Source organism: Sus scrofa, chromosome 16 (genome assembly GCF_000003025.6).
Source record: "Sus scrofa isolate TJ Tabasco breed Duroc chromosome 16, Sscrofa11.1, whole genome shotgun sequence".
Classification (NCBI taxonomy): domain Eukaryota; kingdom Metazoa; phylum Chordata; class Mammalia; order Artiodactyla; family Suidae; genus Sus; species Sus scrofa.
In genome coordinates, this window is record NC_010458.4 from 64,142,695 (window position 1) to 64,159,403 (window position 16,709).

At 43.9% G+C, this 16,709-nt stretch overlaps 1 protein-coding gene across 1 annotated transcript; it reads left to right on the forward strand.

Annotated features, from left to right (window-relative positions):
- IL12B (interleukin 12B) lies at positions 574–16,235 on the forward strand. Its single transcript, NM_214013.1, is given in 8 exon segments — positions 574–626; positions 4,553–4,640; positions 8,611–8,886; positions 9,446–9,563; positions 11,157–11,359; positions 13,040–13,197; positions 14,561–14,692; positions 15,175–16,235. Coding segments are annotated over 6 exon segments (975 nt in total). The 5' UTR covers positions 574–626; the 3' UTR covers positions 15,175–16,235.

Consider the following 16,709-nt stretch of genomic DNA (forward strand, 5'->3'; position numbering starts at 1 on the left):
CGTGCATGGAGCACAACGGGGGAGGGGGGTTTGCATGGACCACTAATAGCGTGTTTCTGGAATCCCGATGTTAAAGGAATAATGTGGCAGAGGGTGCTTTTGCCCTTCATCTCATCCTGTTTGACTTCAGAAGAAACCTAGATTTTACTTTGGGGTGCTCTGGCATACAACTGCTGGATCCTGTCCTGAACTCATCCTCCTGGGTGACCTCTCCTTGGCCTTCCTTCTTCTCTAGTCTTTGGAGCCCAGGGAGGCTGCCTGTATTGTCTCTAAGCACTTTGGCCATGATGTCAACCCAAAGAATTGAGCATCCCATCTCCTTCCTTTTTCCCCACCCCAAAGTCATTTCCTCTTAGTTCACTACCTGGGATTTTGATGCCTATGTTCCTTCTGCATTATTGATACACAGAGAGAGAGAGAGAGAGAAAAAAGGAACTTCTTGAAATTCCCCCAGAAGGTTTTGAGAGTTGTTTTCAGTGTTGCAACTTGGAACAAGTCAGTTTCTAGTTTAAGTTTCCATCAGAAAGCTTAGTAGGAGCAGGGTATATAAGGTCCAATAGTAGCAGCAGCAGCAGAAGCAACAACGGTTTCAGACCCGACGAACTCTGCAGCCTGACCAGAGCAAGGTAAGCACTTCCCTAGGCCCTGCCACCCCTTCCACAGGCCCGTAGTCTGTCCAGGGGTGGACACCATTCGTGTGCTACCCCTGTACCAGGCATCGTGGAGTGCGTGGACTCCTGAAAGCATTACTTTCTGGGACACTAGTGAAAAGTCAGTGCTTTGGGGATTCATGTATAAAGTATTAGTTTTAAAAGTCAACTAATAATAATTGTATACTAAGGTCTGTGGACAAACGCATATTTTATAGAAAAGTTTGTCTTGTTTTAAAGTGGTATGTATGTAAAAGTGTGTTCCTTAATATTAATACTCACCAGTTAAGGGATGGTATAGTAACAGCTTCCCTTATAACTACAAACTTTTCAAAAGCTTTCATTCAGTAAATAAGAATGAATTCTATAAATAATTGAATTCATACGTATACCGCATAAGTGAGCATAGTTGGTCCCATATTTGTGACAGGCTTAAGAGCTGTGACAGTCAACTAGACTGACAGCTGGGTTACCCAGATCTTTTGCATTAACTAATCACTTTAAAAATAGAAAGCAACACCAATGTTTAAAACTACTTTCTGAAGTTTTAAAATGTGAGAAGGAAGAAAAATGATAGTCTACTGTACTGGTGTCTTACAGTTACCCACGTAAATTATGTGCGACAATTTTCAGGTTAGAAAAAAAATAACAATCAGGTTAAAATATCATTTTAAGACAAAGATTACTAAACTGGAGCTGATGGCCCAGTTTTTTCAAATAAGGAATTTCAAGATATTAGAAGGAATTTGGGCAGCCTCTTAAGAGTTCATTTTACTGAAATTTTATGATTTCTGTCTATTCACACAGGCTTTAATAATTAATTAAACCCCTCTAGGCTGGACCCTCTCTGCTAGACTCTGGAATAAGACAGACATAATTTCTGCCATCAGAGAGCTCAGTATGGTGGGAAAGAGAAACATGAAAGAAGTAACTCTAGGGGGAGTACCCCTCATGGTGCCACAGAACGAATCCAACTAGGAACCATGAGTTGCGGGTTCGATCCCTGGCTTCACTCAGTGGGTTAAGGATCCAGTGTAGCTGTGAGCTGTGGTGTAGGTCACAGACACCATTCAGATCTGGCATTGCTGTGGCTGTGGTGTAGGCTGGCAGCTGTAGCTCCAATTCGATCCCTAGCCTGGGAACCTCCATATGCCGTGGGTATGGCCTAAAAAGACAAAAAAAAAAAAAAGAAGTAACTACAGGATTGCATTGTAATCAGCCCCATGAAAGGAGGAATGGTGCTCTAAGAGGAAACAGCTGGGAGTCCTGACTTCATCAGGGCACCAATCTGGATACTTTATGTTAATTACTTCATTATGTTTTCATTACAACCAGCTGCCCATTTTGCAGATTAAAAGTATGGGGCTCAAAGAGGTCAAATGATTCCTCCAGAGTCACACCACCAACAAGTGGCAGAACTGGGATGCCAGCGCAGGTCTGCCTGTCTCTAGAACTGGGACCCTCTGCATGTGCTACTCACACCTCTTATGACTACGTCTTTTTATTTTTAAATAATGATTCGCTTTTCTCATGAAAAAAGTAACAAGCAGAATAAGACTTGAAAAAGGGATGCCCAGCCAAGTGTCACTGGCATGCCCATGTTGGCACCAGTGTTAAAGAGCCTGAACACACCTAAGGGCCCTGTGTCCCTCCTACAAGGATTTCCAGAGTTTAGAAAACGAATGAAATTATTTTAAAATGTTTAATTCTTCAAACTCTCAAACTTAGCATGCCGAAAAAATGTGGGCTGTGGAATAAAACCCAACCACCCTTTCAGATGGGTATTATGTCCATTTTACAGCTGAGGAGACTGAGGTTCAGATTGTAATTTGGCTAGTATCATGAAACTAGCAAGGGGTGGAACCAGAACTGTAGCCCATGGTTTCAGGGGGTCTAGAGAACAGCAGGGCATCTGCATGCTGCTCCCTTTTTGGTTTCCCCTGGGTTTGATTCAGACAGTGACCCACCACCATCTGCCACATTCTGCCAGTGTCCTGGGGTTTCAGATGTAGGTGATGCAAAGATGGAGTTGTTTTTAGAACCATCACCATGGCTCCCTTGACCCTGAGGTGGCGTTCACCTGAAATTCTCAGATGCCTCTGACTGAGGCCCAGTGAGGAAGTGCCAGGCACCTAGCCAAAGGGAAACCCCAGAGTTAAGAGAGCATAACGGAATCACCAGAGGTGCCAGGAATCTCTGTTGCTTCCCATCCCAGAGTGCCGACATCTGGGTTTTGTAGGCCTGTGTAATTGCAGCACCTCTATTTCCTTATCCATCACATACAACACAGAGGAAAATCAGATTTTCCCTTTATCTCTTCCCTTGGTACAAGCTAACACATGTGATTGGCTTCCATGATTTGTCATCTCCCTGCAGGCTCCCAGCAACCCTTTGAGATGGATATTTGGTCAAAAACTTCAGTCTTGTTCTTCATTTAGCCCAATGGTTTCTGGAACCATGTTCCCAAAGAACACTGGTGTCTCCAAGATAGGTGGAGGTGTTACAGACTGAAAATAAATAATAATCACTGCTCTCTAATTCACAGGTGGGGTATAGCAAGATGTTCATAAACCCTGGATACTAATCTAGACTGAGTTTCACTCTAAGACGGTGGCTGATTTAGCAGAAAATTATGCATTTCTTTATCTCATGGTGGATAGATCAATATTTTATGGTCTTCTCCCAAAGAGCATCTTGATTTTCAGGGGCCCTGGACCCTGAACATGGATTACACCAATGGATCTCGAAGAATAATCCTCAAACCAGCAATATCAGCTTCCCCTGGGAACGTGGAGGAATGCAGATTCTCAGGCCCCCGCCCCCAAACCTGCTGAGTCAGACATTCTAGGGTCAGGATAGGAGTGGAGGCCAGAAATCTGTGCTTAAGCAATGCCTCCAGACTATTCTGACATATGCTGCAGTTTGAAAACCACTGGTTACATAATGTGGGAGGAAGTAATCTTTGAGTTAGAGCAACTGCAGTCTAAACAGGGAGAGAGAGTAAACCTCTCCAACAAAGTCTAGCCTCATAGCCAGAACTTGAAAGATGTCTTCAGTATTACCTTTCCTCCCTCAGTCCAAGTCCTTTAGGCCTGGGGTTACTCACCACACATACTGCCTTGTGCTATAGCAACACAGGTGTGACGTTTCTCTCCCCAGCTATAGAGAAGGTATTCAACACACTGACTTAAGAAACATTTGTGGGGAGTTCCTGTTGTAGCTCAGCGGTAAGGAGCTTGACCAATATCCATGAGGATGCGGGTTCAATCCCTGGCCTTGCTCAGTGGGTTAAGAATCCAGCATTGCCATGAGCTATGGTATAGGTCGCAGATGTAGCTTGGATCCCTCATTGCTGTGGCTGTGGGGTAGGCTGGCCACTGCAGCTCCTTTTTGATGCCAGGCCTGGGAACTTCCATTTGCCTCAGATGTAGCCCTCAAAAAGCAAAAAAAAAAAAATGCGGAATGAAAGTATTTGCGCCTGGAAGTCAGGGTCCAGGGTAAAAATCCCTTTTCACTGTCAAATGCTCCAGCTCAGTGCCCTTTATGTAGGAGGTACCAAGTAAATAATGTCTAAATGTCAGACCCAACAAACCATGTTCATTCTCTTAGCCTTAAGTTTCTCATCTTGAAAATAAGAGGATTATATCTGCTGGCTGGCTTTAGGTCTCTTTTAGCTCCAGATAGTCTGGGGTTCTCTATTTGGAGATGTTCTCAGCCAGAGACTGGCAGAGGCTTCTGGAATTCACTGAGTATTAACCTGGCAGTGAAAAGAAGAGGAAGATAAAGATCAAAAACAATGTACGATAGAATGTGAATATGGTTTCCAAAGGTGACTGCGTAACTATTGACATTCTCTCCTCTTCTTGCTCTTGTCTTCTCCTCTGTTTCTCCTCCTCCTGCAGATGCACCTTCAGCAGCTGGTTGTCTCCTGGTTTTCCCTGGTTTGGCTGGCATCTCCCATCGTGGCCATATGGGAACTGGAGAAAAATGGTAACTAGCCTTTCCTAATTCTCTACAGAGGCCCAGCATCTAAGCCAGGACTGTCAGGCAGTCCCTGTTGGGAAGTCAGACTGCAGTGGGCAGGCCTGCACTGGGGCTTCCGATGAGAGCCTCACTCCGGGAAAACATGGGTCCATGTCCTTGCTTCACCCTTGAGGGTACCTCTATTGTTTGGCTTCCACATTCCATACCAGAGAAGGAGGTTTTTGTTGACTGTGGTTGAAGAAGGGATGTGGACTTTGCCAGTCGTACTAAAACCAGCTGTATCATATGATTAAGATTCCAGAGTGAAGGATTTGAAATGTTTAAGACCTATGTCTATCATCTTCCATTCCAGCACAAATTATCACCCCCTCAGTTGGCACCGAGATGGCTTAGCTCTGGCCAAGCACTTTGGGGAAAGCATGGACTTTAGATTCACACTGACAGGGGTTCCAGTCTGATTCTGACACTTATTGGTTATGTGATTTTGAGCTGGGTCACCTCTGGGCCTGAGTTCCCTTGACTGTAAACTGAGGATTACAAAATAATACCTACTACATGGAATTTTTTTTTTTTTTTGGCTTTTTGCCATTTCTTGGGCCGATCCCTTGGCATATGGAGGTTCCTAGGCTAGGGGTCGAATCGGAGCTGTAGCTGCAGGCCTACGCCAGAGCCACAGCAACACGGGATCCGAGCCGCATCTGCAACCTACACCACAGCTTACAGCAAGGCCAGATCCTTAACCCACTGAGCAAGGGCAGGGATCAACCCGCAACCTCATGGTTCCTAGTCAGATTCGTTAACTATTGTGCCACAACGGGAACTCCTACATGGATTATTAAATGTACTAGAGAATGCAGAAGACAGCAGATGATGAAGTGACAGTAAATGTTAGCGAGTATTATTGTTTGGGTTGTTTAAAATAATGTCTCTGGTGATTCAAGAGAACCTATTTATTACACCAGTGATCAATAAAAATTATTAGTAGAACAAAAGGTATTATTAGAATAAGAAGTTCCCTCTGTCCTTCTAGTATCTCACACACAGTAAATATGTATTAACGGATTGTGAGCTGGCCTGAAAGACCCTCAGATGTTTCTCATTAAAGCCAACTTAATAATGTTGGTAACTACTGTCTTTAATTGTATAATAATAACAGTGACTATTCATTGAGCAAAGCATCTCACAACGTCCATAAGAGATAGGGAATATTTGCACCCCATTTTACAGATGTTAAAAATAGAGGCTACAGAGATTAGGTAACTTACCCAATTTCACATACCTAGTAAGGGTGGAACAGGAACTTGATCCCAATTGTCTTGCTTCAGTGCTTGTGCTTAAGGTATTTGAAGATGGTTTTACAAGAAGGACATGAAGCAATTGTTTCCTCTGTCCTTGGACAGCTGAGCAAGAGGAAATAGTTATACACTTAAAATGAAGACATTTGGCTGATGATCAGAAATGATCTTTCAATAGTGAGGAGGATACAACACTAACATGCCTGAAAAAAATTGGGGGCTATTCCTCCAGTCTTAAGAATTTCTGGAAGAAGGCAGAGCAGGTGTCTCTGCTCTGCCCCAGGAGGGTTAGAGAGTTCTAGACCCTCCCCTGAAAAAAGATAAAGGCCTGAGTCAGATGATTATACCAGATCCCTTCCAACCCTGGGATTTTTCGTGAGCTCAGGAGTGTTGGCCTTTGCATAGTCCACCCCCAGTTACTTCTGATTTGGTAAACCACAAAAACCGCAGAGAGCAATGCAAGAACACGGAGACGGCTTCCAATTGTGGAGGTACAATGAGATGCAGTCCAGCACAGGTTCTAGACCTGCCTCTTCAGGCTGCCTTCACAACTGTTTCCCCTGCCCTTGGGCAAGGGTCTTGGACGGCTTCTGAGTCTTAGTTGTGACAGGAAAATGGCCATGCTGTTCAGTCACCCCTGGGACAGAGAAAAACGAGAGAAAGCCAAAAGGTGCCACGTGGTCTTGTGGCAGCAAAGCTGGCGATTTTGAGAGTTGGGCCCCAGGCGCTTTGTACCTCTATCTCTGTTACCCACTCAGTTACAAGTCCCTTTGATGTCAAGCGTAAACTTGACTTTCCACAGCATTTTACATTTGGATGCCAATCACCAGAGCCACCAGTTATAGGGCCTTTAAGGGCACTGTGTCAAGCTCTTATGTGAATTAGCTGGTGTTATTCATATATCCACCTTCTGGAACAAGTACTAGTATGTTGCTTATTTTAAAGATGATGATACTGAAACAGAGTAATTGATTGCCTTACTCAAAGCCACAGGCTAATACAAGAGATAAGACTAAATCTAAACCCAGACCTGTGTGACTCCAAAATCTAGGCTTTTAACCACTGTGACTCTCAAACTAGAGTGGGTTTCAAAATCATCTGGAGAGGTAAAAAACAGGTGACTGGGCCAGTGTCAAAATTCCTGATGCAGCTGAGAATTTGCAATGCTAACAGAGTCTCACCTGCTGCCTCTGGTAGTAGCTGATGATCATGCTTTGGGAACCACTGCATTAAACAATTCCATCTAATTAATAATTGATGCATGCATGAATGAAGACTTAATGTGACATACTCTGAAATGGTATTCTTCACGTGTCAGTTTAGATACTAGTGTTGAAGACCCAATGCCAGGCTGCAAAGCAGAAGATCTGAGATACAGCTCTTGTGTTTCTAACTTGATGTAACCTTGCTTAACCTCATGGTCTCGGTTCCCTTCTCTCTAAAATGGGAAGACTAGGATCTGCTGCATTGCCTCATAAAAATGTAAAATAGCTTAAAAAAAAAAAAAACAGAGAATGAAAATCTCCATTGGTGAGTTCCATGCAGTAGGGAACTAAATCCTTAAATCCCCATGGAAAATTGGAAGGCAATTTCTCTGAACAGTTGTCTGACCATTGGTCTGTGAATAACAATAACAGCTAATGCTGAGTGGCAGCTACTGTGCTAAATGTTTTACCTGTTTTTTTAATTTAATCCTCACAACCTAATCTATGAGGCAGAGACTATTATTATTGCCATTTTACAGATGAGGAAACTGAGGCTCAGGTGATTAACATCTTTCTCCAATTCCCCAGCCAGCTAGTGGGGACAGTATGTCAGTGCTGGTCTATCTTTTTCAACACTTAGTTTCTATGAAAGTGAATTGTGTTGGAAGCTTCTCATCTCCACCAGGCCTTCAGGAAGGAATACTGTGCTGTTTTCATTTTTTTGGTGTGTGAAGGCTTCCCTCACCAGCCAGCTAATCAGAGGTTAATTATTAACGGCAGCCTAACAGTAATGAGTCCATGAACACTATTAAACTCTGCTTCTGTCTTCTACAACCTTGAACCCAAGTGGGGCCCAGTTCCCTGGATGATCTCAGTAAGCATTAGCTGTTTTATTTTTATTTTTTTATTTTTTTTTTTTTTTTTTTTTTTTTTTTTTGGCATATGAGTTCCAGCTAGGTCATTTGAGCTGTGCACCGCTACCAGAGCCACACTCGATCCGGCCGCTGCAACCTACACCACAGCCACGCACGCCGGATCGCCACTAGCAGGCAGGACCGCCCGCCCCATGGTCCTGTCGGACGTACACTGCGCCCGCGGAACCCACTTAGCTGTTTGATCAAGTTTGTGCTTCAGCTGTGCAGCTGCCCAGGTGGTCAAAAAACACAGTCGGGGAGTTCCCGTTGTGGCTTAGTGGTAACAAACCTGACTAGTATCCATGAGGACTCCAATTCGATCCCTGGCCTCACTCATCGGGTTAAGGATCTGGCTTCACCATGGGCTGTGGTGTAGGTCGAAGACGAGGCTCGGATCCATCGTTGCTGTGGCGTGGGCGGGCAGGTGTAGCTCCAGTTTGACCCCTAGCCTGGGAACTTCCGTTTGCCGCATGTGCAACCCTAAAAAACAAAAACAAACAAAAACAAAAATCCTGGAGTTCGTGGAGCTTATAGCCTGACCCCCAATCCCTGTGCTCTCCAGTTTATGTCGTAGAGTTGGACTGGTACCCCAATGCCCCTGGAGAAATGGTGGTCCTCACCTGCAACACCCCTGAAGAAGACGGCATCACGTGGACCTCAGACCAGAGCAGTGAGGTCTTGGGCACTGGCAAAACCCTGACCATCCACGTCAAAGAGTTTGGAGATGCTGGCCAGTACACCTGTCGCAAAGGAGGCGCAGTTCTGAGCCAGTCACTCCTGCTGCTTCACAAAAAGGAAGATGGAATTTGGTCCACTGATATTTTAAAAGACCAGAAAGGTAATTCCATTCCCTTGGATGGTGTCAATTTTCTCTTTTGCTCCAAAAGAGATTGAAAAAAATAAAAATTTAAAAGGCAAGACATAATTATGTAGTTAAAGAAATAATATCAAGTCTCCTACTGAACCACCTGAAATCTACATTTTCCTTTGCTTTGTTTTTCCTTTGCTGGACACTTTGGGTTATTAGCCATCAAAATCTCATGTTGAGTTCATGGGGATTGCATGCTTTTCCTGCTGTTCTTTTTAAATAACAGTGACATTACTGGATGGCGAATGGAAGTTAACGTGCATAGTGCATAACTCAGCACTGGGCTGACAGCCTTGAAAAAACTTAATACCTCCTTTCGATATGTAGTATACTCTATAGAATCAGCATCCTGTTGAGACAGTCCCAGTCTTTGCTGAACCACCTTCAAGGAGAACAGCAGCATTTTCCAAGGAAATTAATGGATTATCTTCGCTATTCAGTGGCCTGTGATTCATCGCAATAAAAATCTTCATAATTTTAAAAGAAAGAAAACCCCTAAACACTGAATTTTTGTTCTTTTCAAATCCAGAGCCCAAAAACAAGAGCTTTCTAAAATGTGAGGCAAAGAATTACTCCGGACGTTTCACCTGCTGGTGGCTGACAGCAATCAGTACTGATTTGAAATTCAGTGTCAAAAGCAGCAGAGGGTAAGTGAAACCACTCAGCATTCTCCTAGAACTTTCTCACTCAGAAAATAAGGGCAGCCTAGCAATGGTCTATCAGTTAAGGGAGAAAATAAAGGCAAACCTATTTTTTTTCAACACCCACCCCCCACCCCCACACATACGCCCTTGCCTAAATTAGGGAAAGAAGATGGAGATTTAAGCTAATTGCCTGAACAAATGTATGCATTAGGGCAGGACGTTATTGGGTCCTGGGAATAGCCTCTGCTGTGCTTGAACCCACTCATCCAAACTGCCTGGCGATGGTTCATTAAGGCTCATGGCACCACCGGGAAGGATAAAAGGAGAGATCGAAGCTAGGAAGGACTTGCCAGAATTGCCCCTCTAGTCAAAAATAGAAACAAGAGCTCTAGGGCATAGGTCCTGAAAGCCCTGAGGCAGACTCCAAAACTCTGTGAAGCCTCTAGAAATTTTTCCAAGACCACTGCAATTCCCTTTTTCTTCTGCTGACACCACTAATCTGAAGTTCACTGTTTGTCCAGTGCACTTGGGCTTCCCCAGAGAAACCCGTCCCCAGGGATACAGAACCTACACTAGCCCCTCTAGGTGACTTCCTTCCCTCTCATCTAAGCTCCCAAACAATGTAGGACAACAGAGCGAACCCTAGGTGACTATCCTGGCCCGGCCACTATTTAACAGAGTAAATTAACCTTGGAGGTCTTACTTTTTCATCTTTAAAATGAAAATGCTTACTAAAGAAATGCTTGTACAGGTGCACAGACACGTAGATGCAAGGGTTACTGTGATGTTCTTGGTAATTAGCAGGGCACGGGTTAAATGAACTGTGGTGCATGACACCCCAGCTTAATACGCAGTCTCAAATCATGGAGCAGTCCCCATAATGTGTTCAGAAGGGGGAACATGGTTGTTTATAAATATATATATATGCATATATATATAAAATATAATTATTGCGTATATAAAAATTAATTTATTTACAAATATATAACTGCATATATGTATAAATGTATTTATTTAGTTTTATATATAGAGATCCTAGTCATAAATCTATCTGTATATATATATACACAATATGTGTACGTGTGTGTATACACATGTGGCTATATGATTGATTGCTTTAAGCAATCAGAGAATAATGTCTGGGATTATTGTTAATGTCGAATACAATAAGCTGTCAATAGCATTTCTATCTATGGAGTTAGATTAGCGTTAAAAAAGGAATTTGGGTTAAAAGAGGCATACAAATTTCATTTATAGACATCTTTTTAAAATTTTTTTCTAATTGGTATATATTGATTTTTGCAATTAAAATCAGGAAAAGAAATGGCTATTTTTAATAAGGAGATCTAACCAGGAACTTTGGCTCTAAAAATGTTCGGATTCATTTCGGCCAGAGGCACGTAAGTGCAGAATGGTTTCTAAACATTTGTATTACCTAGAGGCAAAGCCTGTTCTCATGGAAAGGACATGAGAACAATCCCCTTGAGAAGAACCAAACCAGTTGGAGAAATCGTGTCCTCAGATGGCCGTCTGGCTGCCACTGCTAGGGATTCACCTGCCAATGAGGGATACAGGATAATGCCTCTTTAATTCCAGCTCCACTGACCCCCGTGGCGTGACATGTGGCACGGCAACGCTCTCAGAGGACCTCGGAGAGTATAAGAAGTACAGAGTGGAGTGTCAGGAGGGCAGTGCCTGCCCAGCCGCTGAGGAGAGCCTGCCCATTGAGGTCGTGCTGGAAGCTGTTCACAAGCTCAAGTATGAAAACTATACCAGCAGCTTCTTCATCAGGGACATCAGTGAGTTTGCTGGATTCTATGTGCTTAATAAGGTTTAATATCCGTCATAGGTTCACAGGGCCCCATGCACTGGAATGAGGGGTTTACGTGCTTTATCTCATTTATTGTGCACCCGCCCCCCCCAAGATCATTACGCTGTAGATACAATTACCTGCATTTTAAGGAAGAGGAAATTGAGTCCTAGCTGGGTTCCACCGCTTGCTGCAGACCTCACAGCTCGCAATTCAGATCTGCCCCCACTAGAAATAGCAGACTCTTGATGACACTTCTATTCTGCTGCCCACGCATCTTCTGTGATGAATCCAAGAGCACTCCCTGAAGCATGCTATTTATATGCAGGACCTGAGCGTCCCCCTACTAATTGCAATTATTCCCAGGTAATGTTTCCCTAGCATTTGAAAAAGACTTTTTATTGGAATACAAACCCCTCCAAAATGGACATCTATTTTAATTGGCAGATGGAGATTTTGCCACTTGTCATTTCCTTTACTATCTATCCACTCAACAGGCATCATGAAATAAGAGGTGATCGAATCACAGAACCTGCTCTAGCATTTGTGGGGAGACTACCTTTGGTGGGAAGGAGAGGGTGGGATCTTTTTTTGGGGGGAGGGGCCACACACATGGCATATGGAGGTTCCCAGGCCAGAGGCTGGATCAGAGCTGTATCTGCCGGCCCACACCACAGCCACAGCAATGCCAGATCTGACCTTCATCTGCAACCTACACCACAGTTCATGACAACACCGAATCCTTAACCCACTGAGCAAGGCCAGGGATCAAACCTACGTCCTCATGGATGCTAGTCAGATTCATCTCCACTGATCCACGATGGGAACGCCAAGGGTGGCGTCTTGTGCACACAGGGTGGTGAGGGAAGGTCTCTGTGAAGAGGTGGCACTTAGCTGAGTCCTAAAGAAAAGATGTCATCGTGTTAAGAACAGAGGAAAGAATATTTATGGAGCATTGTGCTAGGAGCCTTGGTCTTTGTGAAGAGAGGTGCTGGGTCCAGAGAGCCCAAGCCTGTTCCGTGGACGGTCCCCACCCCTGACCTTTCTGGAAGAAGGCACACTACTTGAGGATAGTCTGTTGACCCTCATGGCTTCCCTTTCCATGCACAGTCCAATGGCTGCCACCTAATGGGGGATTTTAAGAGAATACCTGAGTGCCCCAAGCATAGAGACAATTTGGCTATAACTGCTATTGGACAAGGCAGTGTCAGATTCCATGAAAAGACTAAAGAAAGAACACTAAGTGAAAAATCCCTCATCTTGCCCCCAGTGAAAGGCTCGGCCCAGTTCCAAGTTTGGGGCAAAGAGGGGGTTTGATTACAGAGAGGGTGACCCTTCACTGCAAGTCCAGATGTGAGGGTCTTGTTGACTCTAAGAACTTTCCTCCAAGCAGAGGTGGTTCTGCCACCAGGGCCCGTATGATTGGGCAGTGATGAGAAGGATTCTGAGCCTAAAGGAGGCGGCCGTGGTGAATGCTGCCTCCCAGGGCACCAACAAGAGCGCCAGCCAGCGGGGGTTCCTCGCATCTGCTAACCACGTGCTTGGGGAAGCTAAGTATCTATAATGTGGACTCAGAGCTGGTCGGAGGTGAAAGTGGGATCAAAAGCCAGAACCACCTCATTCCAAGGCCCCCTTGGGAAAATAAAGGGTGTTTCTCTCTCTTCCACAGTCAAACCAGACCCTCCCAAGAATCTGCAGCTGAATCCATTAAAGAATTCTCGACACGTGGAGATCAGCTGGGAGTACCCTGACACCTGGAGCACCCCACATTCCTACTTTTCCCTGATGTTTGGTGTTCAAGTTCAGGGCAAGAACAAAAGAGAAAAGGTACGATGTGATTCAGGGGCCATCTATTCTGGGGTCAGCTTTATGCATGTCCACATCTAGGGGAAGATTAATGATGATAAGAACAGCCAATGTTTATTTGACACTTTCTAGGTGCCTGAAACACTGCTAAGGGCTTCACAGGTATATCTCACTTAATCTTCACAGTTACTCCAGAAAGACAGGCCGTGTTATTTGTTCCCTTTCACTAGCGATGATATTTAAACTCAGAGAGGTTAAGGGAGTTGCCTAAGGCCACCCAGCCAGGAAGTGGCACAACCAGGGCACAACCTCAGTCTCCAGGACACCAAGACCATGTACCTAACCTCCCTACTGCCACCAGTATGGCTGATCATTAATTCTTGCTCTCAGAACTTGTCCTGGCATAGGACATCTGGGCTCAAGGAGCCTAATATTATTTCAGATGAATGAATATAATGGATGACAGAATATTCCTACTCTCTCTCAGCCAAAAACAGATAATTCCCAGCTGTTCCACATTTTGTGAAATTATTTTATTTTACAAAATGTTGGTGTTTACATAGGCTATGGCAGTGGCTTTCAAACTTCCTTACCTGAACCTTCCTTAGAGGCCCTTTTATAAAGCCTGAGTCTCCTTGGACCCAGGTTTTAGAAATAACTGGATAAAGGGTGTAATGGTTAGCCTATGGCAGAATTCAGTGATCCAGTCACTTCCTAAGAATTTTTTTGTGGGGTAGGGAAAAGCTATTCTGGAGTATATGTTACCTAAATATTATTCAAAACCTGCATAGATACTTTCCCATGTAAGATCTGTATCATTCATAGGTAGTATTTATAGCACACTTTCTACATGGTTAAATACTTTGCTACTTTAAATTGTACAACTCTGTGAAGAAGTGGTGATTATTACCCCTCTTTTATAAATGAGAAAACTGAGAATACAGAGCCTAAGACATTTTCCTGTGGCCAGAGAGCTAGCTAATAAGTTGCAATGCCTGGGATAGAACACGAGTTTTCTGATAAAAGGATCAGGATATGGTATTTCAGAATATCCAGGGGACAGCTAGAGCAAATCTGTCTCAGTCCCACCACTGGCCTGGACTAGGTGAGTCCACATGGGGCCCAGGCAAGGCAGCTGTGCTAGAAAGACGAAAGCTGGACCCAACACTTTATCCCTTAGATCTTACAAAGTAGAAAAACTGAGTCTCTGTTGAGAGCTTCTGTCAGTAGATAGTGCAAATTCTACACACACACACACCCCAATGAATCACAAGTGAGGTGCCCCAAGACCAAGGTGTGGTTATATGGGGAGATTTGTGCTTTGCCAAAATATGCCCAGTCCATCTTAAGACTGTGTTCCCAAAGATTTCCCTCTCCTTTGCAGAAAGATAAACTCTTCACGGACCAAATCTCAGCCAAGGTTACATGCCACAAGGATGCCAACATCCGCGTGCAAGCCCGGGACCGCTACTACAGCTCCTCCTGGAGTGAATGGGCATCTGTGTCCTGCAATTAGGTGAGCAGGCCCATGAGGTCCAGCCCAGACCTTACATACTCAGTGTACCCACATGCAGGACAATGGTGGGGATGCTGCAGGACAAGAAAGGGGGTATGGAGTGCCCAACACACAGTTGCCAGGGCAGAAACATACATTGGGTCATGAACAGATATTTAGTTGATGACCATATTATTCCATGCCCTATGCTGGGCACAGGGACACACAGGTCCTGCCCTTCTAGAAGGGAAGGCAAACAGAAGTAGCCAGAGGTCAGAGCATGGGTGGCCTGCAAGCTGTTCCCAGGAATGAGAATCTTAGCTGGGGATCCCTGGGGGCTATTCAGCAAGCATGGTACCAGCAAAATCAGTCACATAAGGAAGGGCTGGACCCTTCTGATATGGAATCCCCAAACCCAATTGCCACAGATAATGTGTTATCTGACAAAGAAGGGTTTGCTGCTGAATTTCGAATCCATATAGACTTTCAGCTTTCTTTTTCAGGTTCTAATCTTGGGACAAAACCATGGAGGAAAAGTGGATTATGCTAAATTGTTAAAAGACATGATGGAGCAGACCCCTCCCCCAAAGATATTTTCTACCAACTTGCTTTTTTTTAGGATTATAAAGATGTCTTTGCTGTATTTTATTATTTAAATGTTAAATGTCCACTGAAACAATCAACTAATTTATTTATAGGCTTTCCAGCTAGCAGATCACAGCTGACTTTTATGTTATTTAAATATTTAAGTAATTTATGTATTTATTAATTTATTACTATTATTTAACATGTGTGTGCCAAGATGTATGTTTCATATACTCATGACCTGATTTATGAGGAATGGGCCTTATTATGCAAAATGTGAATGTATGTGTTATTTATACTGACAATTTTTCAGTCTAGCCTGCAAGTGCCCTCAGTAAGAGTAAGAACAGTAAGAACATAATGTCCTAATTCCAGTGCCACAATACATTTTTGATGGGTGGGAACACAAGAGATAGTTAAATGAGGCATGGAGACCCAAACTCTTTGAGGAGGTCCTGGAGAGTACATGTTAGTTCCTGTGTCCATGAAAACTTCCTTGAAGGGGTGGTGGTAATTCAGGGCCACTGGTACCTCTAGGCAAGTTTAGCCTTTAGATACCTGAACGTAGAGCTAAAAAAATGATGATTGAAATTGAAATTCAACTTCACTCCCCACCCCCTTCTATCTGTAAGACATAGGAGAGACATGATAAGTCTCTGGAAAGTAAAAAGATCTTATGATTCAAGACAGAAGACAAGTGTAGTTATGGTTAAGGATATAAAATTGTCAGAATTGCTGGTTGCTCCTTAATGCCACATGAAGAAGCAGACAGATGTGGAGGAAAAAGGCCAAGAATTTCTTACTTGTCAGCATGGGGGAACATGAGAAGCAGATGTGACCAGAAAGTGCCTAGCCATTAAAATGCTACTTTTAAGTAATGAATGTGCTTCCTGTAAAGTGATTCCATTTGTTTTCTGTTTACTTATTTATTTTTATATTCTGATGGTATACAAATAAAATATAATTCTTCTTTGCAATAATATTTTGTTGAGCTTCCTCAGTTGACTGGATATCCTGTCCCCACATTTACCAGGACTGCAGTGTTTTTCCACAACCACTGAAACTCTGGCCCCTCCTTGACACAATTTCATTTTGAGTTTTGCAGAGTGTCCCTTTCCCTTTATAGCATCCCCAAAGTCAGTGTCTCGCTGAGCTCAGGTGGTGTCCCTGTGTTCCAACAACAAGGGACTCTGCAAAGGCGCTGAACTGCATTAAGCCCCTTCGGGGACTGGATACCCTTGTTTCTTTCACCTTTGAACCTAGAATTGACTCTACTCATTTCCAAAGCATCATGAAAAAAAATACCGACCTGGTAGAGCTATGTGCAGCCCATCCCTGTAGGGTCAGCTCATGTTTACTGAGGCTTCGCCATGTGTCTGGACATAAGATAGGCCTCGGGGTTGAGGAAGTCTGAAAAACCTCAGGTTTCCACCCCCAAACAGTGCCCACTCCT